The sequence below is a fragment of the Erpetoichthys calabaricus genome, chromosome 3 (genome assembly GCF_900747795.2).
Source record: "Erpetoichthys calabaricus chromosome 3, fErpCal1.3, whole genome shotgun sequence".
In the NCBI taxonomy this organism is placed as follows: Eukaryota; Metazoa; Chordata; class Cladistia; order Polypteriformes; family Polypteridae; genus Erpetoichthys; species Erpetoichthys calabaricus.
The window spans coordinates 266,299,446-266,320,544 of record NC_041396.2 but is presented as its reverse complement, the minus strand read 5'-3'; the positions used below and the strand labels follow the sequence as shown (position 1 = coordinate 266,320,544).

Below are 21,099 nucleotides of genomic sequence, written 5' to 3'. Positions count from 1 at the left end.
GTGGTGTGTTGCATGGTACTGCTCTGACCCATGCTTGCTTGCTCCACAGAAATCCAGTTTTGACAGTTCATATCTGACCTCTGTTTGTGATGTCTGATTTTCTCTTTCAGAATGAAAAGGAGGAGACCCTGACGACCAGCGTATGGCTTGGGATTGTAAGCAGGGTGGCATACAAACTGGGGACTGTTCTTCCGGGCTGTGGTGAATGCTGCCCCTGGTTCTTCCTCATGGGCTAATAAATCCAACTGACAAGTCTGTAACATTTGGAAAGAGCTTCTGTCCCTGTAGGATCACACTGATGAAGCTAAGCTTTGATTCTTGAGTTTAGAAACCATAGACCACATTCTGAGCATGGCTGTTTTTTGTTCTTTTGCTCAGATGAGATACAGTATGTCTAAAGTGTGCAATTTAGTGAAACTGTTTGAGTTAGATGGGATCAAGATTCAAACATGGAGCTAAATTGGTAGTTGAGTTAAACATAAGATCTCAGTTAAGCTTTGCATGGTGTCTGAGATGCCATTACAGATATGTGCTCAATCGCATTTTAGTGTTGGATAAATGAAACATGTGAGGTGGTCATTCCAGGTGAAATCATGGTGTAGAGTGAATGTGAGGGTAGGTCTCCTCATCAGGTAGATAACTAATGCTATTGAATTGTAGTTATTAAATAGGGTTGTTCTTGTTAACTGTCATCTTAACACTGAATATAAACAACCAAAGTTCAGTACCGTAAAAGGTTTTGTTGTTCCATAAGATTAAAAGTGTTCTTGACCAGGTCAGTGATTTCCTGTTTTATAGGGTTGCTCTTGCAGAGGGTGGAGTTGTACTTTATAGAACATTCCAGAATTATACAAAAGTATGCGTTCTAAGTAATGTGGAGCATCAGATGTACCTGTAATGCTACAAATAATAGAATGAATGGGCCTCTTTTTTATAGAAGAAGGAGAAACTTGGATTTACTCCACATATAGGGACACATACAGATGTGCTGTTGGGAGATTAGCAGACATTTCCCTGTAGCTTTTAACTGGCCATCTGTATACTTCTTTCCGTATAGGTCACGGCTGCGGTACTGTGTGTCTAAAATAGGCGAGTACAGAATTGTTCTGCTCTAGTAGAGGGGCCACTCCCTGCCACTTTACTTGATGTAAGGTCTCAGGGGTATAGCTGAGGCAGGGACCTCCAAAAGTCTGAATTGACAAGTAGTTTCTGGCCCTATGGAAGTAACGTCAAGATGGTATATAAAAGCGTATCAGTTGCCACGAAGAAACAATTTTCAGGTTAAGAGGAATGAACCAATAGGTGGGGCTAAGATCTTAAAAAATAGGTGGACCTAAATTTATCAAGAGTGGGCCTAATGTTATTTTTATTATTGCTAAATAAACATTACGTCATATTAACATAACGGGGGTCATCAGTATTTAGTTTGTTTTTTGTCACGTCTAGTTTGAATGGTATTTGTTAACACTAATTTAAATCCATATACAAATGGCAGAAATAAACTGATCATAAAAGTCCAAGTAATATCTGTTATCATATTGGCCCAGTAGCATTATATAACAGTTAACACAGATTACTGTTATTGGCCTTCCTTGAAATTTGTGCATTTACACAGCATTGTTCTGTGAGTTACACTTGATGCTTTGAACGCCTTGAATGTAGAATATGAACATGCCTAATATGTGCATTTCCAGTCTCTGAGTCTATGAGTTAATCTGCCCTTAATTGCATTATCACTGAAATGCTAAAATCGCATCTATTAATATATTGTACTCAAGGCACACACTGTTATCTGTTGTACCAGTGAACAGCAAAGCTGCATGCCTTACTGGCTGTAACAAAAGTTGGAAACTGAGTTGGTGGTTCATGAATAAAAGAGAAATCCATGACACAGGCGGAGTCTTTTGACAACAGAGTGGTTGTAGATTTTCTGGCACACTCAGTAGTAGCATTGGTACAAATTCCACCACTTCTTCTGTGTCAAATCAGAATGTGGAACATTTTTCCATTCTGTTAGTTTCTTTTAACTAATACAGCCTAAAAGGGTTGTTTTTCAAGACATGGTTCACGCTTATTTTGCCCTACTCATGTTTCTTGACCTAATAACACAACTCATAATTTCAGCAAGTTACTAGTTGATAGCCTCCTGTTAACATCACATGTTGTGATTGGTAGAAAATAAGATTCATCTTAAATTTCAAACCTTGGGTTAAATTAATTGTTTTATTGATAAAGTAACTCTTGTGATAATGCATAGATTTATGATTAATTGAAATTTTTATCAAGAAAGATGCATACCTGCATTATAATATACAGTAAAGGCTATTATTCATTTGTGAAAAAAGAAATAATTTAAAAAGCTAAGCTACTAAACCGGGTGGGCCAGTGATCAAAGTGGGTGGGCCAAGGCTTATCTGGGCCCTATACTGGTGCCATGCCGGAAATGAGCTTTACAGCTCTGTGGCGAGTAGATGTATAATTAAAAATAAAAGGGCCAGTTGAAGATAGAGGCAAAGCAGGAAAGATCCCCAAAGTGTAATGATGTTAGGTGTGCCAGACAATACCTATGATGAATGGGGTCTTTGATTAGGTCAGAAGAGCCCTGGAAAGACCTGAACTGAATACTAAACTAAAGACAGCCGAGGTTCTTTGACCAGCCTGGCTGTTTGTGCATGCCCAACAAACCTTTAACCAGGTTTGCTTTTAGATATCTTAACCTTTAATGGTTTTATATTTTTTTGCAGCAATGGAGAGACTATCGTCTCAAGTGGAATTCTTCTGAATATGGAGGCATTGAAGTGATTCGAATTCCTTACAGCCTGGTGTGGTTACCGGATATAGTCCTTGAAAACAAGTATGTCATTTGCCCAGAATGCTTTTGAATACAAGACTAGGCTAAAGGCTGGTTCCTGGTTTCCATAGTCCATTTCATAATGAAAGACTTATCCATCCACATACATTTTCAAATCAGCTTAACTCAATTCAGGGCCATGAGGATGGAAGACTATCCAGATAGCACAGAGTGCAAGACAGCATCCAGCCAGTCCATCATGGGGTAAACTGAGTCTCGATCATGTGGGGTCAACTAAGATATAAAATAAGTTAAACTCCACATCTGCACCAGAGTCACTGGCGAAAACCCCAAGAGGAAAAGGGAAAATATGCAAACTCCAAACAGGTACACCAGTGTACAGAACTATGAGGCAATAGCGAATACCACCATGTTCTTGATCAAACTATAATAGAATTACAATCAGTGTAACTGTCTTCTTATAAGCGCTGGTTCTTCTGCCTCTTCTGAGGAAGTATGTAAGAAGGGTTACAAAATAAGCCTACACTGTAAAAAATAACACGTTAAAAGTACTTAAAAAAAAAAATAAGGCAACAAATTACAAGCAATATTTTTGAGTAGATTTAATATACTGCACTCTTGAGTAAACTTAATTTATTAATTTACTCAAATTTACTTAAAATAAATGAGTTTGATTAAATATAAGTAGTGGCAAAAATGGTTTATTTTACTCTGATTTTCATTTGAATTACAGTACTCAAAAAAAATGAGTAATAATGCAATGCTGGACAGTAATGACTGTATAACAAATACATGCTAAAATTCCATATATCTTTATTTATTTGAACATACACAGATAGTCATAACAATGGAGTTATATTTTCAAAGGAAAATTAAATCAAATGTCTGAGGATAATTTTTACTGAATTACTGACATTCAAATGTCAAAGAAAATTTTCTTTTCTTTTTTTAAACTTTCTTCAAAAAGTATATCTCAATCAAATAATGTTCCAGGAATGAGTAGTAAACGGGAAGGAAACGTAGAGAGTGAAAGAGTGAAATCTCCTAGTAGATGGCGCTCTTCAAACACGTCCTGCATTTACGCCAACATATCCGCTTAAATGAATGGCCGCCTTTTCCACTACTTTTCAGTATGCGATAGCGAAAATCCTGAAATAAAAATAGGACGTAGGAAATCAAATATCGCTAAATAAATCACAGCATTAAAAATTAACCAGAAAATACATTACCTATGTAGAACACTAATTAAATAAGAGGTCAAATAATACCGTGACGGTTAGGCAAACATCTTTTTATGTTGTTTACAGGTCGTAGTTTAGGACAAACGCCATAGCGTTCTCAAACTTATCTCAAAGTGTCATTTTCTTTTTCTGTGTAAAGTAAAAGTTTTAAATGATAAAAAAAAAATATGAACATACGTAACTATCTGAGAAATGTGCTTGCTTTTTAAAGCAAACCAACGAGGTAGGTTGTTAGAAAGACGTTACCTTGCCTGCCATGTTTTCCACATGAAGGGAAAGGTTTCGTGAAAACAACAACTGTTTACGTCTGTAACTACGAAATGAAATACTAGTTATTCATTATGGAATTAATAAGCTTTATACTTACACATTCATTGTAAAATAGCTTTTATTATGGATAAGCGTTACAGCTGAATGTGTTGTTGTAAAGACCAAGAAATTGATGTGAGAGGAAGTGCCGTGTCATTAAATTTAACTTAACTTAAATGTGTTCAATTTACAGTATAGTTTTTATACTTGTAAACATTTTTTATAACTTATTCTATTTTAAGAAAAATAATAAATTGACATTATTCTTAATTTTTTTATTGAATTAGAATTAAATGATCAGTAAAAAGGCTAAACCCCATTTTTATTAATTAAAGTAATGATTATTTTGCGTATAGTTAGCTATTTTTTATTATTATTTTTCACACATGCAAGATTTATTTTTTGCAGTGTATGATTTCTGCTTTGGAGGGAAGTCATTTTCCAAAACATTTGCCTTTAATTTGAGTAGCTACCTCAGTAGGCATTTTTTCATGTTTAAATTGTTGACATGTAGAGTTTGGTCTTTAGATAACAAAATATCTTAAATATCACAGGCTGTGAGAGACAGTGTGGTAACATTTTGTCAAAGTCTCTGCTTACGTCTGTTCTCTTCAAACTGTGCTATCTGTGCCTAGCAGCATGACGAGGCTGCTTGATGGAGCTTCCTATTTCAGAGCATTGGTTACTCTTGGCCCATGCTTATTTTCATTGCTCAGCTTCTGGTGATCCTTACATCTGTGTTTGTTTAGCAGACCTGTTGCTTTGTTCAAGCAAACTAATGTCAACTCTGTTACCACCCTGTCAATAAATTAACCACAGTTATCCAACACCAGTTTCCTTTCACTCTTGTTGCATTTCCACTTACCTTGGAGACAGGGTACCTGCTTGGTGAGACAGTCGAGAGTAGTCAGCTTGGCGACTGGAGTTCATGACAAAACCACTCAATGCCTCACTAACCAAATAAAACATATATAACTGTGTGACCAACAAGGATGTTGTGAAAATACAAGAGACAAGAATTTGTAAAAAGATTTGGGGGATCAAACATAACCACATTTCATTGTTACTGAATGGACAAAGATACAAAATTTAGACAAAACAAAGTTTGGCGCCATAGTACTACTTTGATATCTGCTGGTCTTTGTCATGAATTCCTGTTTTCCTGGCTCTTTTATGGTGGATGACTGAAAGAGGAACAGCTTGCTACTTTTCCTCTTCTGGTCCATGATCACATTATCTAATTGGTGGAAGAGGAAGATAAATAAATGCCTGGGTGATATCCAGATTTTTCCATGGTTCACCCTTAAAGTCATTTGTTGTAAGAGACACCAGATGCTCAGGCATTTAACAAAATCTTTAAAGAATGAAGCATATTATTGGAGGTTGTATGAGTGGTAGATCATATGCTTGAAATCATAACTGTAAAGAGAAGTAAGGGTTGATAAGTTGGGTGAACTTTTTTTGACTGGGCAAAGCCAGAAATTATAGTTATTATAATTAGAAATTATAGTAGTGCATAGAATGCATTTACAGTTCTTAAAAGAGACTGTGTTTCTCATTTGCCATTCATGAAAAATAAATTACTTTTTACTAAAGTATAATTTGCACAAAAATAAGCCCTCCAACAGCATGGAGTCTGAAACGTTATTAATTTTCACACGCATGGCAGCTCTTCAGTGACGTGTGTGTCTATGGACGATTACCCATGACACAAGATGGACAATCTCCATCATCAAAAGGCTGCCAAAAGACTTTGAACAATGCATAAAACTAAATTCCAACAAAATAGGAAAGTTAAAAGAGAAACAAGAGAAAAGTGGTGCAACATAACAAGCAATAAAGCCATGATAAAAAACAGAAATTAGATCTCGATAAACACTTTGTTGTCCACAAAAGCAATCCTCTATTCAAGTAACAATAAGAATTCCAAATAATGCAGTGCAAAAAGGGCTAAATACAAAAACCTGGCAAATCTATGTATATAGAAAATGTGAAGTTGACTGACTGACTCACTTTCTCACCAACCGAAATATTTTTGCTGTTTAATTTAGAAATTGAAATTTGACTGGATTGTACATCTAAGGCAGTATGTATCTGGTAAAAAAAAAGTGCATTTTCAAATATCAATACTTAGGGGTAAAAAAACAACCATTACAATGGAAAAACTAAATTTCCTAAAATCTAAAAAATGCTTTCACTGTTTTGATTGAAAAACGGTGATGTAATAGAAAAAAGAAAATGAGCTGGCAAGTGTTTTTGTGTTTGTTGATAATAATGTTGCAGCAAGTAGCCTATGCAGCCCATTGCAAGTAACACTAACACACACTCACTTTCCAGTCAGCCTAACGTTAGAAGATTTGTGATGAGAACTGGGCATTCAGCCCAAAAAGCTTGTCCATTCTATTCACTTAAATTTCACAAAATAACATCATGTCAAGGTTTGAAGTGCTCTAAAGTCATACTTTCCACCACATGACTGACACCATATTTCCATGGTTCTTTACATGAAGAAAAAATGTGCGTCGCTGGAATGTGGGTGAAGTGGAGTGCCCAGAGTAAAATCCTTGTAAGTTTAAGGATAACGTGCAAACTTCACATAGACAGTGACTTGGGTGTGGTTCAATTCCAGCCTTCTGTAGCTGTGAGGAAGAAGTGCTAACCATGGATCCACTATGCTTCCCTATAATTTTAATGTAGAGGTATTAAACCATGATAGCTTCATAGCAGCTGTTTTATATTTAATGCAGCAACAGGTGGGCCACAGGTCATTCTAGCATTTAGGAGACCTATATGGGCAGCTGGTTTGTTTGTCAAAGCTTGAAGACTGCACTAATTTCAGTTATTTCTGTTTGGGTAGCATCGATGGGAAGTTCGATGTGGCATATTATGCCAATGTGTTGGTGTCCCCAGATGGAAGTATTACCTGGCTGCCCCCTGCCATCTATAGAAGCACATGCTCAGTGGAAGTGACTTATTTTCCTTTTGATTGGCAGAACTGCACCCTCATATTCAGGTACTGCTGAAAAGGGAGTAAGGTGTTCAACATGCTAATGTTTCCAAGTAATGACACTTTAGAAAGTTTCCCCTTCATTTATTTATCTATCCAGGTCTCAAACCTATAGTGCAAGTGAGATCAACCTCATACTGGCAACTGAAGAGGACACGTTGATTGAGTGGGTGTCAATTGACCCTGCGGCTTTCACAGGTTGGTGCCTTGGTCTTTGTTGTGAGATACCTGCGTTCACTTGGCAGAAAGCCTGAGTTTTTTTTAACTAACAGTTAGAGCAGCAGTTCTCTCAAGTGAAGAGCTAGCTAGCTTCACAAAAAGTCATGGAGGAAGACTGCTGTTTCATTCCTCTTCACAGCCTTGTGCTCAGACAGGATTGTGGTCTTTCACAATGCATGTTTTAAAAGAAGAATTGTACTTTTAAGGTAATGTCTTTCACAGAGGTTCACTCCAGATGTTATGTGGCCAGTTCTTAAATTTCTTCAGGCTTCTCTTTAATCCATAATGTACAGTATGTAATGTAGGAGACTGAGTTCAAGTATTGGCACTGCCAGTTTGTGCAGTTTGCACATTCTCCAAGCGACCATATGGGGTCTCCTCTCACATCTGAAAGACTGAGTTGTTAGGTTGAGTTAATGATTGGCAATTGCCAAAATATGACCTAGTGTGGAATTGTGTTTCATAGTGCCCAGTGACAGACTGGTGCACTGTCCAGAGCCGATCCTGCTTTGATATCAGTTAACTTAAGAAATACTTAAGACATTCTCCATCCAAAAATAATATATTTTTTAAATGTTAATTAAACCAATGTAATTTGTTTTGATGACTGGGGAAAAAACTTTAACCTGTTTGCATGCAGAACATAGATAACAGATTCTTTTAATATAACAAACGTATAGTAACAAAAAGTGGACAACTGCAAATAATCTCAAAGTTCTTTAAAAAATCCTATGGTACTCATGTTGCATAATCAATCCACTCGTCAAGTCATCCAGTTGTATGTTCACAATGTCTTGAATACATGCATTTTTACAAAAATATTGATAAGTAAACTGCCTCCAGAAAACGCTCTTGTGAATGAAAACAGAATGTGCTCAAATAAGAATGAATATCTCAATTGAAGACCCGGTTCCCATTGTTACATTTACTGTATATTCATAGTTGTGCCTACAAGTGGAGTACCTCAGGATTATTTAGTGCCAGCCTGTGAAACTGCACAGGTGAATCAACCTCTTCCTGATAATGTTTTCACTCGCTTTTCATTAACCTGTAATATTTAGTTTAACGTGTCTCTCAGTACATGGTTTTTTGTTGATTTCACATGCAGTGCAGTGTTAGCCAGTGAAGAAGCAGTTACAGGGCTGGACACCTGACCAATGAATGAGGCGGGGATGCAGGTCTTCAAATTTAATGATCATGTTCATCTGAACCTGTTCTGTTTTCCAGAAGTAGTTATTTAACAATATTTTTGTAAAAAAAAAAAAAAAAAAACGTTTTTGGGGTGCTGTGAGCATACGACTGGGTGACTTGACATGTCGATTATGCGACACAAGTAATGTGAGATTTATTTATGGACTTTTTGATATGTTTTCTGTTGTCCATCAGGCATGGCAACTCCACAATGCAGGTCCTTCAACCTAAATCATCTTTCGACATTACTGAGAATACTCATTGTCTTGTATTTCTTTACACACCATACAACTAAAAGGTGCAATTGTGCCTTTTTTTAATATGGCCTCTGTGTTGGGAGTCAAAAACAGGCCATAAGAGAGCTGAAACTTCTAGGATGCTTCCAATAGTGAAGCCGCAGAAATGATTTCCACATTTAACACATCGACTGCTGGAACATTTAGTACCAGGACACTGCAGTATACAGTAGGCCCAGGCATATAGGAATTCTATCAAAATTTGTAAAAAAAATAAAATAAAATTTATATATATATGTATTAGAATGCAATGGATTTATTATCAACAGTAACTCTGTTATAAATGTAAAGAAACTGTTCATTGCTTTATTTTCACCACACAACACATCTAAAAGCCTTCAACTGAATGAAACTCCTTGAAGGATTACACCACACAGAGTGCAAGTTTGGAAGCACATGTGCTGTAAATACTGTATAATGTTTCCTTGCACTCACCATGCTTGTTTGTAGACAACATATTTGGTAGTTGGTGACTGTTGGCAGTCAGTGGGTGGCAGAATGTCCATGTAGTGCTGTCCTGACACTCAAGTTGGTGATGAAGAATGCATTCAAGGCAGCTATCCGCATCAGTGCAAGAGCCTACAGGTTCCACATTGATCGTCACTATCTCAATCACTGTCATTATCATCAAAATATTCATCTTGCAACAAATTTAGCTGTTGCATAACATCAGCAGCTTTATACCTCTTCGTGATGTCAAAGCTATGTACAGTCTATTTTATGCAAACTGTTGAGTCTAAAAAAATAAAGGAAACTCTATGGCAGCAGTATAGTAGATACCTGAGACATGTCAGCAAAGCTCGCCAGCAAGTTGGTTGCATCTTTAGTGGCTGTATAATGAGATGCAAGTTATAGCGTACGTCGCGCCTTGACAGGCTCAATGAGATACAACTTAACTCATACCTCGCACTTAAAGTTGTATTTGTAATAAGGCAGTGGAAATTTATCCTCAAACAAATTCTTTTTGTTCTCTTCTTTGCACCCAGAAAATGGGGAATGGACCATCCGTCATCGGCCAGCAAAGAAAGTCATCGACCAGAGGTTCACCCCTGATGACATGGAGTACCAGGGGATTCACTTTTATTTAATCATTCAGCGGAAGCCCCTCTTCTACATCATTAATATCATTGTACCATGCGTACTCATCTCATCACTGGTCGTGTTGGCGTACTTCCTCCCAGCTCAAGGTATGTTGGTTGCCCCTCTCAGGGCAGGCGACCTTCTGGATGCCCTCTTATACTGTACAGAGATTGGGTGTATACATTTGATTGGTGTACCTGACCTAATCTTAACCTTTCATGGGTAATGTTTCAGCTGGAGGTCAGAAGATCACGGTGTCTATCTCAGTGCTGCTTGCTCAGACTGTCTTCCTCTTCCTGATTGCTCAGAAGGTTCCAGAGACCTCCCTTGCTATTCCTCTCATTGGAAAGTATGTGTTTCACACTTGTGTGTGTTTTTAAAGTATCCAGTTTTGTCTTGTTATTAGAAAAAAGTGTGAAAGTACTAACCTGAGTTTTCCACCTGTCCAGAGTTGGAGAGCTCAACTAACAAGTTAATGTGAAATGAAGAGCTGTTGAGCCAGAACCATGATACTTTGTGAATGTCTTCAAGTCCAATTTTGCTGTGTACTGGGTCAAATGTGTGCATTTGTTACTCTCCTGTTGAATCCATTTATAACACTTCTCATATTAACTTTTTTTTTTAAATTAATTTTTACTAAACAGTCAGCATGGGCTCAGAAGAGGGAGGTAGTGTTTTACCAACATGCTGGAAATTTATGGGGAAGCAACAAAAGGATATGATCAAAGTGATACATATGATATTATTTATCTTGATTTTCAGAAAACATTTGATAAGGTGCCACATGAGAGGTTGGACATTAAACTAAAAGAAGTGGGAGTTCAGGGCGATGTTTTTAGCTGGGTCCAGAGTTGGCTCAGACACAAGAAGCAGAGGGTTGCAATGTGAGGAACCTTATCAGAATTGGCTGATGTTAAGAGAAGTGTTCTACAGAAGTGGGAGCTAGGGCTGCTACTATGTTTAATATATCTAAATGATTTGGATAGGAATATAAGTAACAAGCTGGTTAAATGTGCAGATGATACCAAGTTTGGTGAATTGGCAGATAATCTGGAATCTGTGGAATCATCACAGAGGGACTTGGACAGCATACAGGCTTGGGCAGATTTGTGGCAGATGAAATTTACTGAAAGTAAATCTATATATATAATTCACTAAGTCCATGGCAAGCAAGACGCACGCAAGACAAAGCCACGCCTGCCAACTCACAGAGCCCCACCCACCAACAATTCACTAAGCAGCCGACCATGGCACGCACGACAGAGCCCCGCCCGCCAACTCTAACACTCCTCCCACGTCCATTACCTTCACATTGTTTTCCTTTTATTTCTGATCCCGTTCAACAACTATATGGTGACATCAACTTCTTAACTGTGACTCTGGAACAACTCAGTATGCGAGCTATATTAAACATCACCAATGAACTCTTGCTACACCGTAATGAACAAGTACTGAAACTTATCCCTACCGATGAAGTAACTTTCACCAGCGTTGCCTCCATCGTCACAGACGATCCCGCAGATCAAGTTTCATTCCCCAAAGAATTTCTTAACAGTCTTACTCCCACTGGCATGCCTCTGCATAAACTCAAAATTAAAATAGGTTCAGTCGTCATGCTTCTCAGAAACCGTCCATGGCAAGCAAGACGCACGTAAGACAGCGCCACACCCGCCAACTCACAGAGCCCCGCCCACCAACAATAATTCACTAAGCAGCCGTGCGTGCCGATAATTTCCACACGTATTCAGTCTCTCCCTGTGCATTCCCTGTGCAGCGAGCGAGCAAGCCAGAAAGAGAGAGAGAGAGAACGCGACGCACACAGAGGCGCACGAGAGAGACACACACACACACACGAGAGAGAGAGAGACACACACACACACGAGAGATAGAGAGAGACACACACACACACGCGAGAGAGAAAGGGGGCTGGACACATAAGGCAGAGAAGGCAGTTAAAGAATGCACCGGGCTTGATTTTGTTTTCACTTCTGTTTACAGCAATTGGTTCATAGCGTGCATTGTTGCAATGTTATTTTTCTTGGTGGTTTATTACATTACGGATGTTTCAAATGTTCATTGTTTCCCTGTGCTTAAAACTCATTCAAAAAAGTGTTTCTCAACTGTGACTCCGGAACAACTCAGTACGCGAGCTATATTAAGCGTCACCAACAAAGACTCACTAAACCTTAATGAACAAGTACTGAAACTTATCCCTACCGACGAAGTAACTTTCACCAGCGTTGCCTCCATCGTCACAGACGATCCCACAGATCAAGTTTCATTCCCCGAAGAATTTCTTAGCAGTCTTACTCCCACTGGCATGCCTCTGCATAAACTCAAAATTAAAATAGGTTCAGTCATCATGCTTCTCAGAAACCTCCTGCCTGCAATAGGTCTCTGTAATGGCACTAGACGGACTGTTACCAGCATTCACCGCAATGTACTGGAGTGTAAAACTATCGCAGATCCTACCTCACAAACTGTCCTTATTCCCCGGATTTCCCTGACCCCATTAGATTCAAATTTGCCTTTTACTTTTACACGCAGACAATTTCCTGTTAGATTGGCCTTTACAATGACAATTAATAAGGCACAGGGCCAAGCTTTCAAAACGATATGCCTGTATCTGCCAAACCCAGTTTTCAGTCACGGACAATTGTATGTTGCTCTCCCCAGAGTTCCATCTTATCATTCACTCACAGTCGTATCCTCAGACCCACCTCATTTGGACAACTGTGTCGTTCAGGAAGTGTTCACCCATCAATAAATAATTATGCGGCGTATGCTACGCCGTGGATTGGCTAGTGTAAAGTATTACACAAAGGAAGGCCTAAATACAAAATGGGACATATAAAAATCCTAATGAGAAGGATTTAGAAGTCGTAGCAGACTCGACACTATCAATTTCCAGACAGTGTTCAGAAGCAATTAAGAAGGCTAAAAGAATGTTTGGTTAAATAATACGATATGTGGAGTACAAGTCCAAGGAGGTTCTGCTCAAGTTTTATAATGCACTGGCGAGGCCTCATCTGGAATACTGTGTGCAGTTTTAGTCTCCAGTCTAAAAAAAGAACATAACAGCACTGGAAGAAGTCCAGACAAGAGCAACTAAGCTGTTTCCAGAGCTACAGGTGATAAGTTATGAGGAAAGATTAAAAGTTGTGTCTTTCCATTTTAAGCATAAGAAGATTAAAAGGTGACATGACTGAAGTGTTTAAAATTATGAAGGACATTAGTACAATGGATCAAGACTGTTATTTAAAAAATGAGTTCAACAAGAACAAATTTCACATAAACATTAAGCAGCATTTCTTTACACAGAGAACCACAGACACATGGAGTAAGTTAGTAATAAGTAGTGTGGTAGACAGTAGGGCTGTAGGGACTTTCAAAACTCGACTTGATGTTATTTTAGAAGAATTAAGTGGATAGGAATGTTGAGCTCTGTTGGGCTGAATGGCCTGATCTTGTCTAGATTGTTCCAATGTTCTATTGTTTTAAAAACCCAACCATAAATTAAAGTAAAAAGTGTAGCACGCAAAGAGAAGTAAGATTTTTAAAATAAATGTTAGTGTGCACTTCAAATCCTGTTGTAAATCATGAATCTATCAATATTCAGGATGCATGTCTCCTACAACTTCTATCTTCACTCCACATATCCAAACCTACCCTGTTTGGTGGCTGGCAGGAGGTCAGTGTGGCTCCAGGACTGGCACTGCACATCACCAACATTCAGCCCTGTCCTGTTCTGCAGGCTGCAGTGAGGCGTACTTGGAATGACTGCGTAGATGACTGGGTGTTAGTGGCAACAACATGCATTTGAAATTCATCCCAGATGCTTCATGTATGTGAATCCTGTATTTTGTAGAACTGATTGAGCAAACCATTGAGTGTAAATGTTTAGCTGATTTGTTTGTTGGTTTAATTTTGCAGTAAATATAGTAGATTTTCATTTGAAAATGTAGCTAAGTAAGAGTGAACATAAATAGGAAATCAAGTAACATAGAAATATTGTCAACACATATTCAAGTATAGTAATGAAGTATTTGTACTTTGTAACTATACAACAATGTTTCCATCTTGGCTCTCGGTAACAGACCATATTTTATGATGCTGCTGGTTCAGATCCCTAAGCAAGTCCTTTCACCCTTCATTGCTCCATTTGTTGAGCTAAGGAATCAGTTATTCCATTGTGGAAAAAGCAGAGATGCTCTGTGTTTTGAAATGGATGTGCATTTGTTTAAGGTGATTTTGGTTACAAACAAGTGGACATCCCACTCATCCATCCATCTGCCTTCAAACCCTTCTTTATTCAGTAAAAGACAGTGAAAGACTTTTATTCTGTTCCTTATTTTTATATTCCAGAGTAAGCTGGGGAAGAATGAGGAACAGATTGCTAAAGACAAAGCAGCATACAGTAAATGTAGCCAGTCATGGGAATAATAACGCACAAATTAATAGAAAACAATATGTTTCATACTTCATATGTTTAAGGTTAGCTGTCAATGGAGGAGTGGTTCATGAAAAGGTTAGTATTGACAATCTGGAGAAAAGAAACTCTCTGGGTGGCTACAGTCCTCATAGAGATGTCAGTCATGTCGACACAGACAGATCCAGACTGCACAGTAAGAGCTGTCTAGCAGATATTTACTAACTGGCATGATGTGGCATCCAATACACCTGACTGATAAGAACATTGGGCACAAAGATTGACGCAGTCATGGATGAGGTACCAGAACATACATAAACACCCCACACTGGGTAATTACAGTCTCCAGTCTGCTTATGTTTACATTTTGAGTTGAATCCCCATGCAGACATCGGGTTAACATGCAAACTAAATACAGAGACTGGGCTGGAAGTCTGAAGCTACGAGATATCAACCATAACCACTGTGCCACATTGTACCATATGGGTAGGTGCAAAGTAGAAAGTTTGTTCTACCTTACGCAATACGAACATAGTATTACCACATATTTGCTTCTTTATTTATTTTTAAGGGAGGAAATATTCTTAACCATTTTATTCCTTCTACTGTCTCTTGGCATTGACTTCATCATAACCTTTAGCCTTAAGCTGCTGCTGGAATATGTGAATTTCCCCTTGGGATTAATAAATCTATCTATCTATCTATCTATCTATCTATCTATCTATCTATCTATCTACTTACTAGTTAGTCGAGCTATCAAATTCATGTTTGACCTTACAAGTGTTTATTCATTGTAGCCAGTGACCATTTCAGTCATCGTGGTAAAGTCATAGTCTGCCTATTTTTTTCACTATGAAGAGAAAGCTTTGGTAATGGTAGTAATAGTTGCATGCAGTGTAGAACATTTTTTGGCCTTTGAGCACCCATCCATCCAGTTCCTACTGCTTGTCTGGGTTGCAGGGGGCAACAGTCTACGCAAAGATGCTTTTTGCAGCAACTTTCTCCAACTCCTCAAGGGAAATACCAGCGTTCCCAGGACAGCTGGGAAATATAATCAATCCAGTGTGTCCTAGGTCTTTCCCAAGGTCTTCTCCTAGTTGGACATGTCTGAAACATCCCTGCAAGGATGAATCGGATGACTGAAATATGAGGATAAATAAAAAATTAAAGGCAATTTGGAAATTACATGGTAACTGCAATAGATAGAAGCTGACACAATACAACATGTTTGCAATGGCTTTTGGGAAGTTTGAACACACACAGCACAGCGCTCTGCCAATAGTCTTAGTGAAGCCAAGGTGAAATGAACGTGGACGCTCCGTTGTGGGATTGCACCATTGTTGAACCCCGTGCCATAGTGAGATTTTTTGTTTTTTTGGGCCGAGGGAGTGAAGCAGAAGTTTAGGTCTGCATCCTCAAACCTCCCCTACAGACACTTAAATCTGATTGTTGACCAGTCAGTGTGGAGTTTGTATGGTCTACCCCAAAAACATGTAGGTTAAGTTGATTGGCTCCATTTGACTGTGTGTGTAAATGTGCTCAACAATTGAACAGGTACACTATAAAGGACTGGATGCTCCATTGCACTTATGATTGGCTGCAACACTATACTGGAATAGGCAGTTTATTAAAATAAAGGAATGAATGGAATTGACAGCATATGAGCATCGACTCACCTTATTCAAATTCTTATGTATAGAGAAAAACCCTTTTTTGCAACATGAAGTGAGACTGAAGCAAAGGTCACAACATTTCAAACAAAACCAGTTAAAACAACTCCAAGAATAAACTTGTCCTAAGTGTAGATTTGATGAAGGATCTTCAAAGGCCCTGAATGTCCTTTGTGGCTCATTTTTAAATGGAATCATTTTGACTCAATGAGGTTATACTTTTAAAATCAGTAACTGAAGGTAATGGAAATCATGCATGGAGGTTGCTGTTAGGTCTAACATTATTTTGAAACAATATGAAATGTTTCTTATTAAGGGTGGGGGCAATTTGAATTATAAATTGATCATGGCCTATTTTAAAGATACAAGAAAGAAGTTACTGTTAATGTACAGCGTGATGGAAAAGGTCAATTAAAAAGAATTTGATAAAAGAAAGTTAAAGAGATAGCAAAAATGCAAATTTCTTGTTTAAAAGTCAGAATGAACCATTTATTTGTGAAGCTGGTTGGAATGAAAACCTGCAGCCACAGTGGTACCCCAGGAGTCTGGAATATTTTATGTAAATAATAATATAGCGGTGACTCCCTGTTAAGTGCCACTTGGAGCAGGACCAAAGATTCTGACGCGTTAAATTGTTCATAATTTTGTTCATGTTATTTAAAGAATGTTATTGCAAAACTTAGGTAAATTAAAGAACATGATTAATTTATTAAACTTGACCTAACATAATTACAAAATGCCATTTCCTTTACTTGAAATCTATGTAATTATATATAAAAAAAGGTCAAAAAAACTGTTGCTTCGTGTCCTTCTTAACAGCAATAATCTGACCCACCCTCTTCATAGAATTAAAGCTAGAAGCAGAACGGACTAATGGAGCACCTACTTACTGCACACAAAGGAATGATTATTCAACTAATTCACTTTATTCCACAACCATTTACACATTATTATACAAATGGCTCTTACAAATATGATCAATATTCCCAAACATGAAGGCTAAAAACCAAAACCCTTGCTGAGCACAATATTTAATTAAAATGAATTAGCTTACTAAATAAATAAAATTAAGAATTCAGAGTCTAGAAATGAGCTCATTTGTATGAATGTATGTGTGTGTGTGCGTGTATATGTATATATTGGTCACATATATACTGTGTGTATGTGTGTATGTGTGTATATATATATATATATATATATATATATATATATATATATATATATATATAATAAAAGCCCAGCGCGGTGTCCGTGTCCATGTCCGGGTTCCTGGTTCCTTTTGGCTGTATAGCTGCCCCGTAGAAAAGCCCCAACAAAAATGAATCCAATTTTCCAAACAGAACTATTTACAATACACATTGTCTTCTCCCCTCTGCCTATTAAATAATAAATGAAATCGATTATAAATTATTAACACAAAGTAAATGAAATAAAAAAATCACGAAAGAAACAGAAACCACAACCTACCCTTACAGCGTCCACCGTGCTTCTGGCGTTAGAGCCAAAAACATGGTGTATGCAGGTTATGAGGTGTGACGCTAATTAACGCCGTACTACAACAGATTATATTGTTGATATATTATTAACTATTTACAGGGATCAACTCTTTTGGGGAAGTTCATAACAAAAAAAAAAATAAAATTATAAATAACATTTACACTTTGCTACATGTGCACTTGAGTATTTTGAGCCCCGCGTCTGAGTCGGATGGTTCCCCTGGTCACCAATTCGTGTCTTTCAAGCCGCGATTTTCTATTTTCTCCCTTCCAGCCCACTATGCCTTTTCGTCTTCAGCTACCCATGTGCACTTGTACGGAGGAGACCTTATCGAACAATGCCGAAACGAAAGGCAACTGAACCTGCTCCTGCGAGAGAGGACACGTTACAGCGTGATCACGAAGCAAAGAGGCAAAGGCGTTCCAGTCACTCGCAAGAAACGGACACTCAGTATTCACACAGATTAGCTCAACGACACGTCTCTGCCGCACAACGAAAGGCAACTGAAACCCCTACAGAGAGAGAAGACAGATTACGCCGTGATCGCCAAAGAAAGAGGCAAAAGCGTGCCAATGAGACACCCGACGAGAGGTCCTTACAATTGCAAAACAACCATAATAGACAAACTCCTACAGAGAGAGAGGACACATTACGCCGTGATCGCGAAAGAAAGAGGCAAAAGCGTGCCAATGAGACACCCGACGACAGGTCCTTGCGATTGCAAAACAACCGTAATATACAGAAACATACGGTCTCCCAAGAAACTCCCTAGTGAACGCTCTCACCGTTCTCGCTCGCAACAAACTGACACTCACCACTCACAGACATTACCGCAACGACGCGTCTCCACTCCTCTTCCTTACAACCATTTACACAAAGTATACGATTCTGATTAGTCTGCGTCCCACACTTCGTGAATCATGGGTTTTGTTTTGAAATTTTGTTTCCCATGCAAAAATCAAATGCGGTGCGATGAAGGACCCAGTTCACGACTGCCAGGCGCGTTTAAACAGGGAGTCCTTCAACTGTGGTCATCCAACGCGCAGCGTAGCGCGCGCCAAGTCGCTAGTATATATATATATATATATATATATAATATAGTGACAGTTTGCGGTCCTCTCGACCCCTTAAACCCTCTGACCACTCTTCAGTCACCAGGAAAAAGTCCAATAATTACTTATTTGGACAATATTAAAGTGCACAAAGCACCTGCACTCCACAATACTCATATAATAATCAATAATCAATAATAAAAATTAATACAATCCTCCACACTCCCAGATGCGTTGCCACCCTTCCACCCAGCTTAGCTGAACGCTCTGGTCTGTCACAATCCTTTCTATAGTCCTTGACCCGGAAGTGTTTCGCCCTCTCTGTCTACGTGACTAGGAACACTTCCGGGTTAGATAAAAATCCTTTCTTCATCACCCCGGAAGCACGTCATTCCTCCTGTCCATGTGACTTGAATGTACTTCCAGGGCGTAGGGCAAATAATCCTTGTTCCTCCCTGCAGCGTCCCCTAGCGGCCCCCACGGCATCCAGCATGGTTGGGGATAAAAACTGCATTGTCCAGAATTCCCTGCCGGCATTTGGGGCACCTCCATGCTGCAGGGAGGGCTCCACCTGGCGGCCTGGGGGTATTGGCCGGGATGAACGGCCGGCCACCTATCACAATATATATAATATATATATAATTAGTATGAATATACAATCATATGAAAAAGTTTGGGAGCCCTTCTTAATTCTATTGATTTTTCTTTATCATTGGCTGAGCTTTTAAAGTAGCAACTTCCTTTTAATATATTACATGCCTCATGGAAACAGTAGTATTTCAGCAGTGACATTAAGTTTATTGGATTAACAGAAAGTATGCAATATGCATCATAAAAAAATTAGACAGGTGCATAAATTTGGGCACCCCAACAAAGATATGACATCAATACTTAGTTGAGCCTCCTTTTGCAAATATAAAAGCCTGTCGACGCCTCCTATAGCCTTTGATGAGTGTCTGGATTCTGGATGGAGGTATTTTTTGACCATTCTTCCATACAAAATCTCTCCAGTTCAGTTAAATTTCATGGCTGCCGAGCATGGACAGCCTGCTTCAAATCATTCCATAGATTTTCGATGATATTCAAGTCAGGGGACTGTGATGGCCGTTCCAGAACATTGTACTTCTTCCTCTGCATGAATGCCTTTGTAGATTTCAAACTGTGTTTTGGGTCATTGTCTTGTTGGAATATCCAACCCCTGCATAACTTCAACTTTGTGACTGATGCTAGAACATTATCCTGAAGAATTTGTTCATATTGGGTTGAATTCATCTGACCCTCGACTTTAACAAGGGCTCCAGTCCCTGAACTAGCCACACAGCCCAACAGCATGATGGAACCTCCACCAAATTTGACAGTAGGTAGCAGGTGTTTTTCTTGGAATGCGGTGTTCTTCTTCTGCCATGCAAAGCGCTTTTTGTTGTGAGCAAATACTCAATTTTTATCTCATCAGTCTAAAGCACTTTGTTCCAAAATGAATGTCTAAATGATCATTTGCATACAACAAGCGACTCTATTTGTGGCGTGAGTGCAGAAAGGGCTTCTTTCCCATCACCCTATCATACAGATGTTCTTTGTGCAAATTGCGCTGAAGTGTAGAACGATGTACAGATACACCATCTGCAGCAAGATGTTCTTGCAGGTCTTTGGAGGTGATCTGTGGGTTGTCTGTAACCATTCTCACAATCCTGTGCATATGCCCCTCCTGTATTTTTCTTGGCCTGCCAGACCTGCTGGGTTTAACAGTAACTGTGCCTGTGGCCTTCCATTTCCTGATTACATTCCTTACAGTTAAAACTGACAGTTTAAACCTTTGAGATAACTTTTTGTAGCCTTCCCCTAAACCATGATACTGAACAATCTTTGTTTTCAGATCTTTTGAGAGTTGCTTTGGGGATCCCATGCTGTCACTCTTCAGAGGAGAGTCAAAATGAAAAACAACTTGCAATTGACCACCTTAAATACCTTTTCTCATGATTGGACCCACCTGCCTATGAAGTTCAAGGCTTAATGAGATAATCCAACCAATTTGGTGTTGCAAGTAATCGGTATTGAGCAGTTCCATGCATTCAAATCAGCAAAATTACAAGGGGACCCAAATTTTTGAACAGCCAGTTTTTCACATTTGATTTAATTTCATACAACTAAATACTGCTTCACTAAAAATCTTTGTTTGGAAAACACCCCAGTACTCAGATGTTCCTAGGAATTGAAAGACATACCACTGTCATCTTTTTTGTTGAAGTAGAGTAAATTATTATGCAGGCTGAGAGGAGGGGTTCCCAAACTTTTTCAT

General features: G+C 38.6%; 1 protein-coding gene across 3 annotated transcripts in view; it reads left to right on the top strand.

The window, feature by feature from the left end:
- The window catches only part of chrne (cholinergic receptor, nicotinic, epsilon), a 135,707-nt gene that overhangs the window by 34,776 nt on the left and 79,832 nt on the right, over nt 1–21,099 (top strand). For all 3 annotated transcript variants that reach the window (XR_007934316.1, XR_007934315.1, XM_028798203.2), the window contains exons 3-8: nt 111–155; nt 2,745–2,854; nt 7,220–7,375; nt 7,470–7,567; nt 10,062–10,262; nt 10,390–10,504. Coding sequence is in view for 1 of the 3 variants with exons in the window: in XM_028798203.2 (XP_028654036.1) it covers nt 111–155; nt 2,745–2,854; nt 7,220–7,375; nt 7,470–7,567; nt 10,062–10,262; nt 10,390–10,504 (725 nt within the window). In the remaining 2 variants the exon portion in view is untranslated. The remainder of the gene's footprint in view (nt 1–110; nt 156–2,744; nt 2,855–7,219; nt 7,376–7,469; nt 7,568–10,061; nt 10,263–10,389; nt 10,505–21,099) is intronic.